Source organism: Microtus ochrogaster, chromosome 5 (genome assembly GCF_000317375.1).
Source record: "Microtus ochrogaster isolate Prairie Vole_2 chromosome 5, MicOch1.0, whole genome shotgun sequence".
Classification (NCBI taxonomy): domain Eukaryota; kingdom Metazoa; phylum Chordata; class Mammalia; order Rodentia; family Cricetidae; genus Microtus; species Microtus ochrogaster.
In genome coordinates, this window is record NC_022012.1 from 37086298 (window position 1) to 37107621 (window position 21324).

General features: G+C 52.8%; 1 protein-coding gene across 1 annotated transcript; it reads right to left on the reverse strand.

The window, feature by feature from the left end:
• Positions 1-1658: 1658 nt before the first annotated feature.
• Positions 1659-20187, reverse strand: Oaf (out at first homolog). The gene is made up of 4 exons (XM_005347153.3): positions 19614-20187; positions 4777-4911; positions 3748-3931; positions 1659-2592 (listed from the first exon to the last, which is right to left on the reverse strand). The coding sequence occupies exons 1-4, from the start codon at positions 19875-19877 to the stop codon at positions 2333-2335; spliced, it is 843 nt and encodes a 280-aa protein (XP_005347210.1). The 5' UTR covers positions 19878-20187; the 3' UTR covers positions 1659-2332.
• Between the last annotated feature and the right edge of the window lie 1137 nt (positions 20188-21324).

Here is a 21324-nt window from a genome sequence, read left to right on the forward strand (position 1 = left end):
TGGCAAGGCATTCATTGTTTAAATGTGCTACTCCTGAACTTTTGGAAGTCTGTAGGAAGAGTGGAAGAAGTAAGGGAGTCCACCAGGGAAGGGTAAACCTTCAAGAAGCCCTTCCTCCACCCAGAGCAAAGACTGGGAACCATGACTGAGCTCCAGTAGGCAAGACGGAGAAAGAGAAAAGGGCAATGTGCCTCATTCCTTGTCTACTGGCAAGGTTGCAGAGGGCCCTTAGCGATGGGCTTAGAATGCAGGCTGTTACCTGAGAAGGCTGTCTCCCACAGACGCTGCACTTGACCTGGCTCTCAGCAGACGCTCTGGCCAGCAAGCATGTTCTGGAGGCACTGGATAGATGGACTGCTTGCCTGCCCTCTGCTTCCTTCCCCAAGGCCTCTGAAGGAGGGTTTGCATCTGTCTCCTCTCCTGAGGAGCTGGATCCACTGTGGAACCAGAGACTTTGTTACTCACAAACCCCTGCTGCCTTCACCTTGCCAAACTGTCACTGTCCTGGAGCCTCGGCTCACACCCACCTCTTCTCAAGATTCTTCAGAGTTAGCACAGCAGCCTCTGGCCTGCAATTCGCTATGCAGCACAGGCTGGACTTTAATTTGCAAAGACCCTCTGTGTCCACCGTGCTGGCACTACAGGTGAGCACCATGACTTTTGGCGAGGGCCCAGATGTGGATGCTGGATGTCTGGTTCTAACATCAGCCCTGCGTTTCTGCCTTTGCTGCGGCCATTACTCACTGTTTTTTTTTGTTGTTGTTTTTTTTTTTTTGTTTTTTTTTATGTTATACAGGACATTGAGCCCAGGGTTTTGTCCATGCTGAGGAAAGGTCTGTAACTGAGCTACACCTTCAGCCCTTATCTCATCATAAATTATACACATATAATACATATGTGTATATAATATATATATATGTATATCTTAATCTTATTTTTATTTGCATTGGTGTTTTGCCTGCAGGTATGTCTGAGTATCAAATGCATGCAGTATCCTTAGAGACCAGAAGGGGGCAACCAACTTGCCATGTGGGTCCTGAGAATGGCACATGGGTTCTCTGGACCAGCAGCCAGTGCTCTTCATCACTGAGCCATCCTGTAGCCCAGCGGTTCTCAACACGTGGGTCTGTGTGTGGGGGGGTGTCACCTAAGACCATCGGAAAACACAGATATTTATATTACAATTCATAAGAGTAGCAAAATTACAGCCAAGTAGGAGCAATGAAAATAATTTTGTGGCGAGGGGGGGTCACCACAACATGAGGAATTGTGCAACATTAGGAAGGCTGAGAACCACTGCTCTAACCCTTTTATGTTTATGTGTGAGCGCTTGGAGGCCATAAAGGAGTGGCAGAGCCCCATTATGCTGAAGTTACAGGTGTCTGTGAGCCTCCCCACCCTCGACGTGGGCGCTAGGAACTGAACTTGGGTCCTCTGGAAGAGCAGCAAGTGCTCTTAACTACTGCGTCTTCCCGGTCCCCTTGTTTCATCACCTTAAACACAGAACCGCTCCCAGACAACATAGCAGGAGCTTTAGAAGTTGCTTTGCCCAGACCGGCACTCATTGGGCAGAGACGCATTTCTGACACTAGGTGGCAGCATTGGGCAAAAAGTTCTCTCAGAACGCCTAGGCCGGCACCATTAGGTGAGTGAAAACTTTTTAAAAACTTTTATTTCTGGTACAAACGATAAATATTTTGCATTAAAAATCTGGAATTCAAGTTTTCCTTGTACTTCATGCTCTCTTCCTGCCCTAGAACCTTGCCGAAGTACTTCAGTCCAACGGGAGGAAGAATTGGTGCTTGCTTGCTGAAGCAGCCAAGTTTGGTCCCAGGAAAGGCACATGTGGTGATCTCTGGGGCAGCAGTCGCCTGCTCCCCGGTGCCTCCAAGGCAGAGAGAAAGCACTTCAGACACGGGAGTTGGGACATGAGTCCCCAGAAGTTCCTCTCTGGTCAAAGGTCCCTTTGTTGGTGGGGTAGGCATGATGTCGGCACATACACCCCCGGAACAAGTTCCACACAAGAAACCTGGACCTGTGCATTTTGATTGCATGTATGTGGGACATTTCAGGGGACATGTAGAGGGGAGGGCACCAGTCTGCAGAATGGTTTATCCCTCTCTGTCCCCCAGATGGGCACAGGTAGGCATCAGGGCTGCCCAAGGTTGTCCCTGCTGGGCGACACCCTTTCACAGTCAGGCAAATGAGGCCGTGGCTTCAGCGTCTGAGGCACAGGAAGGGACCTAAGGCCCTAGATAGGGTTGCCACATCCTCTGGTGGCCAGTGAAGAACTTGTGGACCCAAGCAGCTCTCCTTGGGTCAAGCTCCCCAGTTAGGGGTCCTCATCCCAGAGGCACAACTGCCTCTGGGGTACATAGAAGTCAAAACTGTAGTTCTTCCTGCAGCTTCTGATGCCGCACTTGTAGGGTGCTGGCCGGTCACGGCTGTGGCAATATTTGAGCATGCAAGGGTACCAGGCCAGGCTCAGACTGTAGCGGCAGGCACAGGGCTTTCCTCTGTCCCTCACTTGCCCACAGCGGGGCAACTCCGTCTGCTCCTTGGGGAGGGCCTCGAACATTGAACCGTCCACACCTGGGGGAAGAGGCAAGCAGGAAGAAGGTAGAAACATCTATAGCCCAGCACAGCTTTCTCTCCTGTCTCCCCCCTTTCAAGGCTGCCCTGCAGACGGACACAGGGCTGAGACCCAGGCCTGAGGCAAGGCTAATGGGTTACACCAAATCATAGCCATCCTCCTCCACGGAGTCTCAACTATGTGCTGGGGATTCAAAGTCGGTCCAGAGAAGTTCACTGACATGGCTGGAGTCATACAATGAAGGGGGTGGGGGTTGGGGGTCAGGACCTGAAGCAGGCCTGTCTGATTTCACAGACTACACTGGGTCAAGCAGCCACCAATGCTTTTGATAAAACTACCTGAAGGACATCACCTGAGTGGGCACGGCAGGGATGGGGACAGATACAAGAAGAGCCTGCAGGAGGAGTGACAGGAACCCACCCGACCAGGACTCTGCTTGGCGATTATGGGAAGGAACTAGCGCTGGGGTCAGGCCCGTCCCTTCATTTGGGGTGTGGTCTGGTATTATGGACACGGCCACAAAGTTCAGCCCTGCCTTGGGAGGGGCAGGCTTCTCTATGTGCAGCTGGCTGGGCAGAAGGCCCAGGAGCAAGCATCTTGAATCTCCCTGTCCTTTCTACACACAGGACTCGACAGTCCTAGCAAAGGGACCTGGGGAAGGGCCAGCGGAGTGGCAGAGGAGCCCTGCGGAGCTGGGAGGAGACCCTGAGGGCTCTGGGAGCGATGCTGGCACCAGGGACGGTGAGATGCTTCCTGTGAGAGGTGCCAGCGGACATGACAGCAGGAACATCTGTGTCTTCACTATGGGTAGTGACAAGAATGTGGCAAAGTCTCCTTTCCCAGACCTGGCAGGCTGTCTCCTGTGAGTCTCCACATTCCAGCCACGTAGTCACCACCTCCTCCAGAAGCCTTCGTGCCCTATCCCAGCCTACCCTGGGGGCTTCGCCCTCCTCCCAGAATGCCTGTCACTCATGACTTCACACTCACATTTAACTGCTGCCAAACAGATCTACCCGCCACCAGCTGCAGCCACACTGGGCCTGTCTGTGTGGTCCATCCCTGGGGGGCCTCAGGAACTCGCTCCCAAACACAACAAAGAGTCACTCAGCCAACCTGCTTCTCCCTCTTCCCACCGAGGGCAGCCCCCAGCTGACCTCGCTGCTCCGTCCAGAAGCGGACATCATCCTGGCGTGTGTAGATGGCCTCAGCGGCCTCGGCACACACATTGCGGAGATGGGGACTCAGCAGGCCCGCCTGGCTGAAGTTCACAGCGACATCCATGTGTAGCTGCTCCAGACTCCGCACTTCTTCAGCCTGCCGCACCGCACGGGGGTTTTTCTGTAGATGCAAGAGGAGAATATCGCCTGCCATGCCCTCCTTGATCCCAGGCCCATGGAGCCAAAGCAGTGGAGGGGCACCGAGCCCCAACCCGAGAAACCGATGCTCCAGGGGCAGTTAAGGCATTTCTGGCTTCTACTCGAAGTGGGCTGTATAAAGAACTAACTTCTAGAGCTTGCTGGTAAGTTCAAGGTGCAGCTGGGAGACAGGCTAAGGGTAGGAAGGCTAGGCAAGCTGTTCCGGGGTACATGTCAGTGTGGACATATGCTTGCTGAATCCAAGGGACTACATCTTTCCAAGAAGAGCAGGCAAAGGGAAAGCCCTGGAGGGGAAGACGCCACGAGGCAGCCCAGACGGGCTATGGAAATCTGGAACTCCAGGGAGGGATCCAGTGGTCAGTGAGTTGAAAGGCTGCAAGTGGCCTTTCTGACACACTTTCATGGTTGAGTTCTGATTTTAACTGCTCCTCAACAAGGAGACGAAGGCTCTACAGACAAGGTCATTTGTCCAGTATCCCTTGCTAATGAGGGACACGGGGAGAGGTGATGTTCAATACATCTTCAGAATCCACGCCTCTATTTCCACCCAAAAAGAGGTAGGGCCTGGGCCAGCAGCTTGGGGTGACCTGAGAGTTGGAGCTGGATACAGGTTAGGGATCTGGGGTTCTGTAGTCAGTCTGGCCTGGAGCAAAACCAGGGGACTGGGACTCTCAATGACTGGGGTGTTGAGAGAGTGTGGGGAGGAAGAGCAGGGTCGGAGTCTGAGTTTGAATAAGGACAGGGTGACCTCAAGGGTGGAAACTCTGGGTCAGGGCCTGACCAGACAAACCTGGGGTGGGTGCTCACCTGCCGGAGCTTGGCCATAGCCTCACTGGGGATAATCTCATTGTGCTGCAGCCGGGTGACAAAGCAGAGTGCCTGGAACTGATTCTGCCCCTTCTCCAGCTCCCCCAAGATCAGGGCTCGGAAGATCTTCACATCCTGAAGAGGAAGAGAGAAACGATGGAGACCAGCTGGAGGGAGGAACCCCAGACCAGCCCTGGAGAGGACAGGCCTGGACACTGCCCCAGTGCCTTCCCCAAAGACAACGCCTTCTCCTGCCCTAGGAAACGGCTTATCTTTTCCATTTATACCCGTGACTTCAAAGATCACACCTCAAATGATTCCACAGCTTTCTGGAAAATTGATAAGTGAACCACTGAAAAGATTTTCAAAAGAACCCTTTGACCAGACAGACCTTCATCTAAAAAAAAAGACAGCACCTATTTTTGATACAGATTGTCTCCCCATGGTGGAGACCCCAGTGTCCTTAATCAGGGTTCCTCAGACCACCGGGCAGAACACCATGGGGGAGTGGCTACGTTTTTTACAAGCACCCATTCCAGAGCTTTCTGGTACTCAGAACATCCCTGGGTATTCTGCAGTCAGCCTAGCCCCTGGCCCTCTAACTCCATCCGGGATCAGGAGGCAGAAGCAGCCGGCTGCAGCTGTGGCAGCCTTCGAAGGCTGGAAAGGTTACCTTTTCTTTCCCTCTCCACTTCCCCTTTCCCCACGGGGGGTACTCATGGCATGACCAATGGGCCAACAGCTCCTTCCTGTTCTGAATCACTGCATGCATGAGGGAGGCTGGAGCAGGAAGAGTGAGCAGAGCCTCAGGCACCATGTGTAGTCTGGTTATAGCTAGAACCTTCTGCTCCATCCTCCACACCCTGCCCCCCAACCCCAAGCACCTTGCCTTTCTCATCTATGACTTTCCTAACTCTGCTCCTCCCTGGGGAGAAGGAAGTCAGCAGAGGTCTCAATCTGTGAAGAGCCCTCCTGCCACAGGGGCACCCTGGCCTCAGCCACCATGGCTGGGAACCTTCCTGGTCCCTATGCCAATGGCTCTTCCTGGACACCGGGAGATGCGTCCCTAGGCTTTTCATTGCTCAACACTTACACCTGGCCTGCCCCACCAGGAAGGCCCCTTCATTGAGGGCTTGATGTACAACTGCCAGGGTCCAAGTGTTCGGAGAACAGGCTCAGAGTGTTCCCTGGGATTCTAGATATAGGCAGGGAGGGGTAGAGGGTTCCACCATTAGCTGCCCCAGGCTTTTCCAGGCCTCACTGTGACAGGGGACAGCTTGTGTACCTGACAGGTTAGTGTGGCGCTTGTGATATGGAAGGAAAGAGCCCTGAGCACTGTAAGCAGAGGTTACTGCCATCATTGTAGCGACCAGCAAATGTCACCGATGATCTGGGACAAGTGCCCATCATCTTTGTTTGGTTTGAGACAGGGTTTTCTATGTAGCCCTGGCTGTCCTGGAACTCGTTTTGTAGACCAGGCTGGCCTCGAACTTAAGAGATTCATCTGCTTCTGCCTCCCGAGTGCTGGGATTAGAGGCGTGTGCCACCACACTGTGCTAAGCATCTTCTAAAGCCTTGTGGCTTTCACCGACCCTGTAACTCTACAAGGAATCTCTTGCACTGTTACTAGAAATGACTTTAGTAATGACTTTATTATAAATGCTGGGGATGGGAATGGGGAGAGCGATTTCCTAAAAGAGAGAAATGGAGTCTCCGCTGGGGAGAAAGGTTCCACGAGGCCCCTTCTCACCCAGCGCCTTGGAAGGAAGGTGAGTCAGCTTGGCTTCACTCCCACTTCCTCTAGACAGGAAATCCCTTCTTGGGTCACCATGCTGGCATCTCCTTATCCTGCCAGCCTGGGCCATCTGATCTTCCATCCACTCAGGTCGGCTGAGGGGACACTGGGGCTGATCTGCTGGTGGCAGATCCCATCCCGGGCACAGTTCCTGTCAGGTGGGAATCCACACAAGATCTCTCTCTCTCCGAGAGTCTGAGTCAGGCAGTACCTGGGAGGTGTCTCATGAAGGATCCAAAGTCCACCTTGCTGGTATTTTTAGCTCTGCCCCTTGTGGGAAGGCTATCTGGATAATGCCTTCTTCTCTACGCCACATGCATGAACTACCAGGTGGCTTCAGGGCCGCTGCGGGGCTCAGTGAGCAGCCAGCCACCTGCCCACCATAAGCAGTGGAAGGCACCGAACATTTAGAGCCAGACCTGAGACCGGAAGAGCTCTGCTTGAGGAGCTGTTAAGATGGCTCAGTGGATGAAGTGCTTGTCATACAAGCACGAGGACCTGAGTCCAATTACCAGCACCTATAGAGAAAGAGGGTTTGCTGGTATGTGCTTGTAATACCAGCACTGAAGACAGAGGCCAGAGGATCCCTGGAGCTTTCTGGCTAGCCATGCTAGTCTAATCCATGAACTTCAGGTCCCAATGAGGGACTAGCTCAGAAAATAAAAAATGAGTAATGACACCTGAGGTCGACCACTGGCTTCATCCACACACATGGATATGCATACATGTTCACATGTAGGTGCACACGTGTGTACCTGTGCATTCATGAATACATAGCTGCTGTATGCACACTGCTTGAGACACCACACACACACACACACACACACACACACACACACACACACACACACACACACGAAACCTGTTTGAGTTCCTTCCCTGTTTCAGAATTAGAAACCAACAGCAATGACAAGCACCAGATGCTACCAACATGGGAAGCTGCCTGGGTGCAGAAGGGAGGGCTTCTGGCCGAGGTAGAGGAAGTCCTCTGTTAACTGTGGAGGGCAAAGTTTCACTGATGTTGATAACTGGGAAAGAGAAACTGTGTGTCAAATGGATTGCAACATCTTATCTGAAGTCGCATCGACAGGCGGCAGGGCTCAACTGTGACGGAGCCTGGATTGGGTAACCTGCTCAAGGTCATGGATTTAGGGGCAATGCCCCTGGGATTTTAACCCAGGTGGTCCAGGCTGTTCCAAAGCTGCCCATGCTGTCCCAAAGTTGAGCCTTTTCCCCAGAAAACACAGTTGCTTCCTGAATCAACTAGTCTAATTTCCCTGATGTTAAACTAAAGAAATAGGCTGAACAGGTGTAGTGTATTCCTAGTACTTGGGAGGTGGAGGCAGGAGGATTGCCAGTTTGAAGGCAACCTGGGCTACATAGAGAGATTTTGTTTCAAAAGAAAATGAAGGAAAAGCGGAATCAGGGAAGGAAGGAGGGAGGGAAGAATGAACGAAGTGAGGCCCAGGCCCATAGAGACAGTAGAGCGGCAGACAGGACTAGAGCCGGGGTCATTTCCCATCATATTCATTTGGCCACTATCGCTAAATCCTTGGTTGAATGCCCAAGAATATGGCAGTTCTGCTCTCACTGTGTGTGCCTAACAAACAGCCTGACGCAAATAAAGCACGAGGCAGGAACATCGCCTACCCCATCTAGCTGCACTGTGAAAAACTCTTTCTATCCAGGTTCTCTGGTCTTCTTGATCCTTTCTCCCCACCCCACCCCCCTAGCCACATGTCCTCTGCTGGTCCCAGGGAGGGGGTGGGCATCACATCCTGACCCCCTAGCAAGGCTCCAGAGCAGACAGAAGGACAGTGTGATGGAGCTCCTCTGCGGGGCAGATGCATTGGGAGCATCCGGACAGGTGTTAAGCCCAAGCCAGATGGAAACCGGCTCCCAGCCTCTCTCCTTGCCTAGAGTCCCCTGGGATGATCCACCTAGACGTTGTCAAATGCTCAAGGCAGACAGCACAACAGGGTAAGAGCCTTTGGCAGGGGATAGAGATTTAGCATCTGGGCCTCCCAAACTTGGAGGGCTCCGTAATGTCCTTTCTCCCAGGAACCTTCAGCCCATAAGGAAGTACTGTGGCATACAGCAAGAAGAAGCCAGGCAGGGTTGAAGTTCTGTCTGTGGATGAGACAACATATCGCAGCTAAAATGGAATGCTGAGAGCCAGGGCTCCCTGCTTTGGTCCCTGGCCTTGCTGCTACTGGCTATGTAATTGGGGGGAAATCAGTGTAAAATTCTCTGAGTCTTAGTTTCCACACTTGCAAAATAGGCCCAGCAAGAGTACTGCCTTGAGGGACTGCTGGGAGCAATGGAAAGGTGAAAAAGCTCAGGACGTGGGTGGAACTCTGGGTTTCTCCCCTGATTCTGCAATCCCTCGTCCCAGACATCATCTACTCCAGCCCTGAGAAGTGGTAAAGATTGCTCTGTTGATGGACTGGAGGCCCAGGCAGGTCCGGGACCCCTGTGAGGCTTGCGTGCAGGAAATAAGTAGCAGAACAAGGGCTAGTCTTCCCCTAGGCAGGACTTTCACAGGTTTCTGAAAGGCAGAGGAAGAGCCGAGTCTAAGGGCCCTGTCGTTATAGGACTTGTGAGGAGAGGAAGGCTGACTTCACACACTGAAGTCACACTTTATACACACTTACACCTTCAGAGCGGGTATAAGGCCTAGAGTTGAAGTCTATGCTCATTACTATGGAGACAACAGATGGATAAGGGAGTAGCTATCCTTGTGAGGGCAGGGCTGGGGTGGAGGGAGGACAGGAAGGCTCCCTAGGCTGAGGATGGCTCTTGAGACGGAAAGGATGTATACTTTCCAGCCAAGAGTGAGGTAGGACATCCAATCACCCCTCCACTTTGCTGGCCTCAAGCATTTAATGTCGTCACTGTCTGCACTATAAAGTGTACCCTAGAGGCTGCCACCCCAGGCTCCTGCCCACAGTACCTCTCGGGTTGCTTCTATATTGAAATGCAGTGCCTAGCATGAGCAGTGTTGGGTCATTTCCTGGACCTTTCTGTGAGTCTGTTACTCAGAGGGGATGTCCCACACCTGAGGAAGGTGGACAGAAGGGATCTGTCTCAGCTCCCACACACCAGCTGCTCAGGCATGGTTCAAGGTCAGGATCTCCAGTCCTTAGAGCCACCTTCCCAGTGCCCAGCCCACCTCATTTAAATTCTCTCCTAGATTCATTGCTCCAGGCCAGGGGCACACCTCCTTCTCAGTGCACTCCTGCCTGCTAGGACACAGTGGATGCGTAAGAAATGCCTGACCAGGCAGACAAAACAGCAAGGGTATGAGGGGGTCCTGAGACCAGCGGAGGGCCAGGTGGGAAGGAGAGGGGGAGAAGGGGAGGGTGGGAGGTGACTCAAGAGGCAATCAGCAAGAGTGGCAGGATCTGGGGTCTAGGAACTGGCTAAAGAGCCTGGGCTTAACTCTGCAGGTCCCTGGATGTCACTGTGGTTTCTGAGCCTGGGGCCAGTGTGGTTCACATCTGGCTTTGACTCAGTGTGAGGCTGTGCCCCGGAGGGTATACACTAACTCTAAAGCCACTCACAGTCCTTGTATTACTTCTGCTTGGGGAATGATTCATCCAGGTCCTCTGTGGTCTGGCTCTGGGGTCAAAGACAAGTTGCTGAAGCCTGGCACAGGGCAGAAGCTCCGCGTTCACTAGCTGGGCGAATGGGTTCAGTATCTTCTTGGCCTTACCTATGGAGGTGGAAGGACACACACTCCAGCAAGTGGACAGTCAATGGCTACCACTGTTTTGCATTCTAAAAGGCCACTTCATAGGATCATGAGGGGAAGGGACTTCACTAGTCACACAGCTGTAGGGCCAGCACCAGAAACCCAGACTTCCCTACTCTTAGTGCAGTGTTCTGCTTCACCCTGAGGGGATTCCTCTGCGTCCTCCCCCGACCATCTTTCTGAGACCCACCGTGTTTCCCAGAGAGAGGGGGCTACTTTTGGCTCAGCCTTGATGGGGTTCCATGGAAACAGGGAAATGACGGCAGACAGCTGTGCTGGAAAAACACCCGTGACAGGAGACACCCTGTGTGGGCCCTTCAGGCCGCTTCCCCAGAGAGGCCCAGAGAGTGCTTCCTGCAGGGGGAGGGAGGCCTGGGCTTGTGATGGGCCAAGACAGGAGCAGCCTGGCCCTCCATGGCTGCCTGTGAGACTTAGAGAAGAGGGCATCACAGGGCTTGGGCCACTGTTATTGGGATATTACTTTACCCTCAGTCAATCTAGCCCAGCTGACACAGCCAAGTTTATACTGGCTTTCCCTACCCCTGGGCTACAGGCTGCCATCTTTCACACAGATCTGTTGTTCTTTTCTCACATAATGGCTCCCATCACTCACACACACACACACCCTCAGCAGGCTCTGGCTCCCATCACACACACACACACACACACACACACACACACACACACACACACACCCTCAGCAGGCTCTGGCTCACACACACACACACACACACACACACACACACACACCCTCAGCAGACTCTGGCTCACACATTATCTCACCCACAGCCCAACCACTCTGCTCACACAGGTGCTGTGAGCCATGTACCACATCACCTTGGCTCCCCTCACTCCCTTCAGGCTCCCAGACTCCAGCTCCCAACGCTCCAGGACACCCCTCCTCATCACACTTTCCACTATGCTACAGAGCAGCTGAAACCTACAGGAGCTCAGGGAGCAGAACTCTGTGTCTGTGTGACAGAGACAGCCCAGGCCAGACGGCACTGGCCACTGCTCCAGGGCCTGCACAAAGCAATACTTACCCCCACCCCTTCTAGCCCCACTCCCCTTGCTACTGGCCAGTTGGGGAGTGTGCTCTGCCATCCCCATCCCCTCATCATCAGAGCTCGTGACTCTGGGGCCCTGGCTGAGCCAATCTAAATATTTATCCCTCAGCTCCTGGCTGGAACTGCTTCATGACCAGACAGGGGCCAGATTCACTAGACTGGGCTTGGGAGGGCAGACTCAGGAGCCCCTCTGTAGCTCTGTCTAGGCTCCTTCCCAGGAGGAGGACCGGATGAGGGGTAGGGATGGTACAGGAGACGTAGGCACCCTCACTGTACACACAGACCTGGACAGAGGCTTCTTGTTATGGGGTTAGTACAACTACTACCCAGGACCCATGCCCCTCACTGCCCGTTCCCAGCCTTCCCAAGAGCCCCTCACGCTCTGTCAGCCAAATCCCAAAGGTCACCGACATCCTGACTGCCCCAGGGGAACAATGTGAGGCTTTATGTGGATCAACTGCTCCCCACTGTCTAGCTGACTCAGAGCCCCTGACATGGGGCACCACACTTCCTCCTCACTTAGATTCCAGCCTCCCTCACTCCCTGTCCTTCATCGGAATCCCCACTGACAGGTAAGTAAACACTGGCCAATTTAAAGGACACAAGTTCCTAGTGATGAATTGGTCCCTAGTGCAGAAAAAAAAAGTTGGAATTACACGTGGGGATGGAGAGATGCAGTAGAGGGGCCTGCTTGGCTCCCTGTATTGGGACGACATACATTTTTCATAGGTCCCTTGTTCTGTAGAGTTCCCTCAGTCACTCTGCCCAGGAGAGTCACGGACATGGAGCCCCGGCTCACAGAGGCTAAATGACCTGTTGCATCACACAGCCAGCAAAGGGAAGAAAAATGCAGGGACCTGGCCTTTTACCCCCCAGAACCACCCAGGGCACTGCTGAGAAATCAACCGTGGATTCCCTGGGAATTATGAGTTTGGGGAACAGGGCCCACACCAGCTGCATATAAAGAAGTGTTTGTGGATTTCTGTGCACTGGGTTCTTCCACACTCCTCCTGCCTCTCCAGTGTATTCCGTCCTTCTCGAAGGAGCCCACGCAGAGTGCCAGAGGAGCCCAGTCAGTCAGAATGTGGTACAAGGATCCCTGGGAGCTAACCCTGAGTCACTACCAGCTGTCTGACTGAGCTTGTCACCAATGTCCCCTCCAAGCTGAGTGTGTGCCTCTGAAGAGAGCAGGCAAATGTGCCTCATGATGCGGCAGTGTGGACAATTAAGACCACATGCGTGATCAGAGTAACTGTTCCATACAGGATGCCACATACCCTGTCTGCATCTCCAGGCTGGGTCATCCGCCTGCCTGCCTGCCTGCCTGCCTGCCTGCCTGCCTGCCTGCCTGCCTGCCTGTGGGGTAGGTGTCTGTGTGAGCTTACCCGCTACTCCTCTACAGTCTGGAGTCCAACAACAAATTCCACCCATGCCCTGTTGTGGAACAGAATATTTATTCAACTAAGAAAAGATGGGTTACATCTGTCTGTGTTGCAGAAGAATTGTTTAACTATGTAAAGATGGGTTACATCTGTTTGTGTTGCAGAAGAATTGTTTAACTATGTAAAGATGGGTTGCTTTTCTTCATGCTGCATTTGTTAATTCGTGTAAAGGTGTGTTGCTTTGATTTATGCTGCATTTGTTTAGCTACGTCAAGATGTGTTGTTGCCTGCCTAAGGCACACGATCGGTCTAATAAAAAGCAGAACAGCCCATAGCTAGGCAGAGGAGGGATAGGTGGGGCTGATGGGCTGAGAGAAAAGGCAGGCCAGCAAGCTGGGGGCCAGACAGACAGACACAGAGGAAGCAGGAAAGCATGCTGAACAGTATATGGATGCAGTAAACTAGCCTGAGCTCAGCACACAGATGAACAGAAATGAGTTAGTTTAAGTTAAAAAGAAAAAAAAGAGGGGCTGGAGAGATGGCTCAGCAGTTAAGAGCACTGACTGTTCTTCCAGAGATCCTGAGTTTAATTCCCAGCAATCACATGATGGCTCACAACCATCTGTAAAGAGATCTGGCATTCTCTTCTGAACTGCAGGCATGCATGCAGGTAGAACACTGTACACACATATAATAGATAAATAAATCTTTAAAAAAAGATTTATTAAAAAAGAAAAGAAAAAAGCGCTAGCTAGAAACAAGCCTAACCTAAGGCTAAGCACTCATAATCAACAATAAGTTTCTGTGTCTGTATATTTGGGAGCTGGTTGGCAGCTCAAAGAGAAAGCCTACTACAACCCCCCTTTTCCTTCTGCGGCAAGCTACACTATTGACTCCAGGTGGTGGATTTCAACAAGAGTCAGGTTAGGACTCCATCTGGACATAGCTTCTCTGTCAGGGGGCGGGGGGAGATGCCAGGGAGTGCACTTGATCACAGGCAAGACTTTGTACTCTGACCCAAGGAGGAGTTAAGCAGATATGGAGGAAGGATTAGAATTGGACCCAAGAGTCCCACACACCCTTTAGTTCCTGTAAACTCTTGAGAAAATGCTCTGTGCTCCAGAGTTCTTCCTCAGAAAGCACATCCGGGGTACAGAGATGGTTTCAGTTAGGAAACTGCCTGCTGTGCAAGCATCAGGGACTGAGTTCAGATTCCCAGTACCCATGTTAGGAGCAGGGCATGATTGCACACACCTATGATATTAGCGTTAGGCAGGAAGAGAAGCAAGAGACTCCCTAGAGCTCACTGGCCAAGATCAGTTCAGCTACTCCTGCTGAATCTGTGAGCTCCAGATTTAGTGAGAGACCCTGACTCAAAAATACAAGGTGGGAAGTGATTGAGGAAGACCCTTGATGCCAACCTCTGGCTTCTAACATGCATCTGTACCTACATGAACATGTACACATGCATACATCCAAACTCCGCACACAAACCCAAACACAAAGTACTTTTTTTTCTATCCTCTGCTGCCCAAGTTTTCTAATCCATCACGTCTTCCATACCAAACCATAGAGAGCCCAACACAGGGTAGGATTTAGGACCTTAAGACCTTCTCTTCTTGTCCTACACTGATGTGATAGGACATCCTCCTGGGACAGTGCCCATGTAAAGTCCTCACTGACAACATCCCACAGGAACCCCACCCTTGATCTGGGACCAGGCAATCTGATGCTTCCTGGATGGTTCTTTCCTCTGGCTTCCACTTACCCATTGGCACCCAGGACAGGAAGCAAATTTCTAATCTCCCTGGGTTGTTGGCCTTTTCGAGTAACCCTGGGCTAAGCCATGGCACTATGTGACTCTTGATACTGAAACTCTTCCCAGTTTCAGCCCGTGAATCCCCACAATCCCTTTCTTCTCCACTTTTGGAGTGGGAGTCCTTCTCCTCCTCCTCTTCCCCACCACCCTGATGTAAGCACACAGGACTTTTGTCATAGCTTGCAGCCTCACCTACCCTTTGTGGCCAGCCCCAAAGCAGGCTGCTTGCGACGTGACTCATTCCTTCCCCTGCTTTTGGACATTCAGACAGGGGGACAGAGAGCTTGGACAGAGATAGCATGGGGGAGGGAACAAAGAGGGCTGTCAGATAAGCAGCCAGAGAGAGATGGTAGCGCGCCTGCTATTACTGTGCTCAGTGGCTATATACACACAGTTCAGATTATATATGCAGGGTTTGGATGATAAAGAGTGTTGCTCACCGTGTATATCAGGAGGAGGAGTTCCTATGTGGAGGGCATATAAATTTAGGCCCAAAGTATAAACGCTGCTTACAGCACATTGGGGCCTGGGAGATGTAGGGTGTAAGGCTCAGCGTGCATGCGGCCCTGGGTTCAATTCCCAGCACCAAAACAAACTAGAGTCAGCAAAGGGAGAATAGCAGATTCATACTACTTGGTTTTGAAATGAGGTCTCACGTAGCCCAGGCTGATCCTGAATTCACTAAGTAGCTGAGGGTGACCTTGAACTACTTATCATTCTGCCTCTACTTCCCAAGTGCCAGGATTACAGCTCTGCACAACCATGCTCAATTTATGTGGTGTTAAGGATCAAACCCAGGACTTCTTGCACAGTACACAAACACTATCAATTGAGCCCCATCCATACCCACTAACCCCCCCCCCCCCGCACCACTTCAACAGGATCTTTCATAGTCCAGACTGGCATTCAACTTAAAGAACCCCGTGACTGACCCTCCTGTTCAGATACTCTGTTTTAGTGGGATGGGGTTCCGCCTAGGTGTGAGGAGCCTGCAAACTTCCCAGGGGACTCTTCGAAGCCACTGAACCATATCCTACTGGCATTCTTTCAGAACTCCAGCTCAGTCAGCCTGGTACGCATCAGCCTGAGGAAGGGCTCCCAGTGACACGGAATAGCCAGCCATGCAACAGTCCATGCTGCTCAGGGGATCTGCTAGCAGAGTCTGGGCTCTAGTGTCCCCTAGCGTATGGATGACTGCCTGCTTGACCAGCTTCGGGGCCAAGGTGCAGGCAAGGCAAGGAACAGTCAGTAGGTGTTGGATGTCTACCTGGGAAGGACAGCAGGACTGGGAAGAAAGGATGCAAAGACTGGGTCCCCTCCTGCACAGGGGTGGCACAAAGACCTGAGTTTGCTTAGATCATGGTTGACTGTTGTGTGGTGGGGGAGGGGGAAGCAGGCACTGGCTGGCTGGCCACTGATCCAGTAGCTTCCAGAAGAAGCTGGTAGTTAGTGGAGGCTCATACCTAGAACCCTATTTCTTAAGACTGTGAGTGGGGCAAGAGGATCAAGAGCTCCGGGCTAGACTTGTGCTAACAGTTTCCTCAGAGATTGAAACAGCCCATCCTGAGGAGAAGCTCCTGAAGCAGGAAGTTAAGCAACTCAAAGCAGCTTTAGGAAGTCCCTGAAACTGACCAGATACACTAGACCCCCCCCCCCTTCCTTGCCAGAGTAAAATAAAAAGTTTCAAGGAAGCTGAGACCAGACCAGCTGCCTGGAAGAAGCAAAAGCCAGCCGAAGTGCATGGAAGAGGCTTAGACCAACCGAGGCACCTGAGAAGGACACTCTCCGACCCTCTGAACAACCTACTTGTAGGCTGTGCCTTGTGCTCCAGGTTCAGCTTTCTGAGTGGTCATCCAGGCTGGGGGGTGGGGCGCTTGGTGATGCAACTGTCTTTGAGTCATTTCTGCTCCTGTAAGCAACTCCTCACCCATATTCCTGTAAGTAACCCCAATAAAATTCACTGGTTCACCAAGCTGGGCTTTGGTCATTTTATACTTTGGTCTGTCATGATTCCCTGACTGGGGTAAGTAGATCTATGAATAGCATTTCCCCAAGAAAAGTTGTCATACTGCATAGTAAGACTCTTTCTCAAAATTAAAAGATTTAAAAAAAAAAAGGTTTCAGACTATCCTGGACCACAAGGAAGTTCAAGGCCAAGGTCAGTCTAGACTGTATTTGGAGACCTTGTCTCTGAGACAAAAAGAAAACAGGAACAAAGTGGAACTCTAGTCTTCTCCGGGCTCAATGTTGATTTTCTCTGTGATCTATTGCCTACCCTTTAACCTCTTTAACCCAAGCTGAAGAGGGAAGAAGCTGGCTGAACCGTGGAGCGAGGCAGCTTCGGAGCTAACGGTTCTTCATTTCCTGAGCCTCTGACACAGCATTAGAGACAGAGTGGGCACACCATGTTCAGCTCTGCTCCTGACCTCAGGACAGGCACCAGTGTTAACATAGTTTACAGATGAAGAAAGGAAGGCCCAGAGAGATCAAGCAGCTGGACCGAGGTAGACCAGCTCGCCAGTGGCAAAGCAGACTTGCCTCATTCACTCCGTACTGTCTCTCCCAATGGTGATCAGATGACAACATCACTATTCCTAAAAGACTTCAGGATGATTTCCCCCCCTAAAGCAGCCCCTAATGGGCATGGCACACAAAACTAGAGCTGGGCCGTTTTCTACAAGAGAAAAACATTACATCTAGGCAGAGCTTTCCAGTGAAAATCTAACAAAGGCTTTGAGGCAAGAAACCTTAAGAAGCGAGCAACAGGCAACCTGTGGGGGAAGGACCAGGCACAGAGTCGCTCTGGCCAGTAGAGGCAACACGCTGGAGTAGACTAAACATTGTCCTCCCTAGTCCCTGAGTACTCCACCGTGTCCTGAGCCAAAGACGAGGCTGACAAGTCCTCTGACAGCTGGCTCCCCACCCCCACGAAACTGGAGATGCCAGGAGCAGGTGTGAAATGCCAGCTCTGGGTCAGCGGCTAACCTGAAAAGCAGACTTTTGAAAACTAGGGGAAAGTTTGAGCCACTTTGGCGATCAACATGCCATCCACTCTGAATGTTCCCTTCAACTGAGCAGTCAGATGTCCCCTGCCCCAAGCTCAGTCCAGCCCTCACCGCAGGCCTCTATCACCCCTGTCACAGCCTCCTGTGCTTCTCCGCTTTCTTTCCTGGTCTCCTTTCCGGGTGGAGCAATAACAGCCTAATGTAGCCTTCTGTAGCCTTAGGCTAGAAAAGCTCCACTCCACTCCTTGCCTTTAGCACCCCACCCTGCTGGGTTATCAGAAGTCTTGCCTAGAGGTGGCTAAATCTATAAGGCTCCAGGGTGGTCACCACACAGGGCCCACGGGCAGGAGGGTGGGACACTAACAGCACGTTCTCTGGCTGGCTTTTAGGTCAGAGGGTTTAGGGCGGAGATTAGATCCCCACTTGTGATTGATTCAGACTCCATTTGCGTCTTCCAAGCCCAGAACACCGGAGATAAAATGTTCAGGCGGCTACCTAGGCTATCAGCTCCACTTCCTCCACACACTGGCTTGGCTGCCCCCGCTAGCATCTAAGATCCTAGCTTGGGTCTGTGCGGCAAGCATGGGCTACCATTCTGTTAAGTCCTCTGTCAAGATGACTTCCTGGGCCTGGGCTAGATCACCAGTCCAGCCTTGCCCCTACTCCACCCAAGGCTAGATCTCCTCTGCAGCTCTGCTACCTATGACAATCTCATGGGGTCTCTAGCTGGCTACCTGTACTCTGCCCCCTCCTCCCAAGCTCTCCAAATAATTCCTTTCACAGAAGCAAGAGGGGGGCCTCTTCCCCCAAAATAGTGGGGCACAGTGCCTCCTTTTAGGGAGGAAAGCTGAAAGATGATTAGAAGATTCCCCCCCCACGCCCCATAAGATAGGGTCTCATTCTGTATATATCCCGGCTAGACTTTAATTTGTGTTCCTATCTTAGGATCCTGAGCACTGGGGTGACAGGAGTGAGAACATTCCCCTTCACCAAAACCTTATCCATCTTCTTTTCTTCAAGATGTTTCTTGTTGTTGGGTCACTGTCTGTCACCCAGCACCCCTGACTTCTAGTTCCTGATAATCCTAGCACCTCTTCTTTCCCTCAGCTGGTTCCTTCCACACTACTGCACACACACCCCCCCCCCATGACACACACAGCACACACGGGAAGGGGAGGGGGAGGGGGAAGGAGGGAGGGTGGGAGGGAGGGAGAGAGAAAGAGAGAGAAAGAGAGAGAGAGAGAGAGAGAGAGAGAGAGAGAGAGAGAGAGAGAGAGAGAGAGAATATAAAGAGAGCAAAATTGTAGACTTCACTACCCGGTCAGGCTTGGGCGAGACACTGACAACCTTTTCCAAGTGAAGAGGGCCTCCCTTCCCCTCCCCCAACTTTTCCTAGGTCCTCTTGTTCCAAGCTTTCCAGCCCTTCAGGTCCCGGAGGAGAGAGCAGCTCCTTGGCTTGGGAGGGACCAGAGGCAGAAGGACAGCTCTGCAGGGAAATGATCCCGGAATGGTGCTCCAGGGTTGGAGGTCTTGAAACCACTTCCTTGCCAAGTACAGAAGAGGAAAGGGACCTGACTTCATACCACACTCACAGCAACAGGGAAGACCAAGGTCCCCGATGCCACCTGTGGATTTCTCCCTTTAGTCACAGAAACTGTTGCCAGAGGGAAGCTTTGTTAACGCGCACTTTGTCGGAGTGTCAGCTGGGAGTGCCGAGAAGGAAGCAGGGACAGGGGCTGCTAAGTGCGTGAGAGGGGCCTTGGCTGATCAGAGCCTAGTAACAGAAGGCTGGAGGTGTTAGTACGGAGTTCATTGATGGGAATAAAGCACCGATCTGGGTGCTGCAGAGTTACAGAGAGGAGCCTGGTGTGACCTTGGGCAAATTACGTCCCTCTTCCCGCGCTGCCTTTCTCTTCTGCAGGTTTGAGGGTGCCTGCGACTTTCGACGGCTAAGCTCGAAAGCAACCCCCTCCCGGGGACTGCGGGGTGGGACAGGACCAGGGAGGGTGCCTCACCTTCTTGAAATCCGCAGTGAAGGAGATGAGAGTGCCGTCGGGTTTGCGCAGCTCGAGGCTGATGCTGTCGGCGTCGCTGTCCGCTTGCAGGCTCTCCTCAGTCACCTGGCCGTCGGGCAGCCTCACACGGACCCGCAGCTCCGCCGGCACGCTCCCCGCGTTCACGCCGCGCGGCGCCCCAAGCAGTAGCGGCGACAGTAGTAGCAGCAGCAGCGGCAGCGCGGGGCGCGCCGAGGGGACGTCGCGGCGGCCAGGGGGCCGCATCCCCGGGGCCCCCGGCACGCCGCGTGGGGGAGGGGAGACGCTCCTACAAAGTTTGCCCGAAGTTAGGGGTCCGGTTCAGGGATTGCCGCCAGTCGCCTCCTCAGGTGGGGAGACTCAGCCCCGAGGTCTCCACGACGTGCTGCGGACTCACGTGGGCCGCAATCAGCCACGCACCCCGAGTCCTGGACAGTGTCCCCCGTGCGTGTCCCCCAGTCGCCGCGGCCCTAGCCGCCCGGACTCCTGAGCTCTCGACTCCGTTCTGCACTTTTCATTCAATCCCACCCCCCGTCACTTCCTTCAGAAAACAGAAACCACCAGGACCTGCCTTAAAGAGACCGCGCACCTCTTGGCCCTTAAAGGGACCGCTGTGGCCCAAAGAGGGGCGGGGATTGGGGACCGCGGCTCAGCCGCTTTGTGGCCAACGCTGGCTTTCTCTGGGTCCCTCCCTCCCGCCGCGCCCCGTCACCGGCCAGGCCTTGTCCGGAGTTTGCGCTCGGGGCAAATCCCTTCTTCCCCCATAAAGGGCGGGGCGGGTGACTCTTCCACCCGCCCCCCACACCCCTCTGGCTTGTTCTGGTGCCACGTGGATGAAATAATCGGGCTTGGATTTTCAGGGGGTTTGCTTAGTCTTTTAGTTTCTCTGACACAGCGAATTTCTCAAATGCGGCTGGGAAAAAAAAATCAGGCCTCACCTCGCACTCCGTCTTTTCCTAGTCGGGGAGTAGAGTTGGGGGTTGAAAGCCATCTGTGCAACCATCAGGTGTGAGCTGTTTTGGTGAGTGAGACCGACAATCTGGATGCGATTTTCAAGGAGCACTTTGTGGGCCGTTATGCAGTTTCCCTCTTCTGTGTTGAGTTGGCCTTCTCCAGTCCAGCCCACCTCCCAGGGCCCCTGCTCTTTCCGGTAATACACTGAGCCCAGCCAGGAAAACGCTAGATTCCAGGCCACTGGGGACACCAGATTGGGACAGTCGTGCTTCACGGTCAAGGGCCATAAAAAGACAGCCCTGCCATGCCAGATACTCCAACAAACTGACTGAAGACCGGGGGTGTAGGATTTCTGCCCGCTTGGTGACATGCAAGTGTACTTTAAAGATTCTTTGATTCTAAGTGTCCCCTGGTGAACCCCTGGAGAGTGTTGAAGAGGCCGTAGAGATAAGGTCCTCTGGGGATGTTCAGAACCTTTTGTTCCTCCTGTCTGTTGCCACTTCTGATTGTTCCAGAAGTTGTCTCTGGGGTCCTAATGGGTGAAACCGCCCTCCCGGCTTGCTCCGCAGCTTCTTTCCTTCCTAGGGGATCTCCACCGTTATCAGCATGAGCCCTTCCTTTGGCACACATAACAAGACTCCATGGGACTTAAGAGTTCATCTCACACAAATTTTCCAAACCTCCAATATCACTTTGATGTTTGCTAAAACACAGCTTCCTGGATCTTAAACCCATGGCT

Coding starts and splice junctions, on each gene's coding strand:
- Oaf (XM_005347153.3), bottom strand. CDS start 19,877: ATGCGGCCCCCTGGCCGCCGCGACGTCCCCTCGGCGCGCCCCGCGCTG. Junction 4,912..19,613: donor TCACTGCGGATTTCAAGAAG/GTGAGGCACCCT, acceptor CTTCCTCTTCAG/GATGTGAAGATCTTCCGAGC. Junction 3,932..4,776: donor CTATGGCCAAGCTCCGGCAG/GTGAGCACCCAC, acceptor TTGCATCTACAG/AAAAACCCCCGTGCGGTGCG.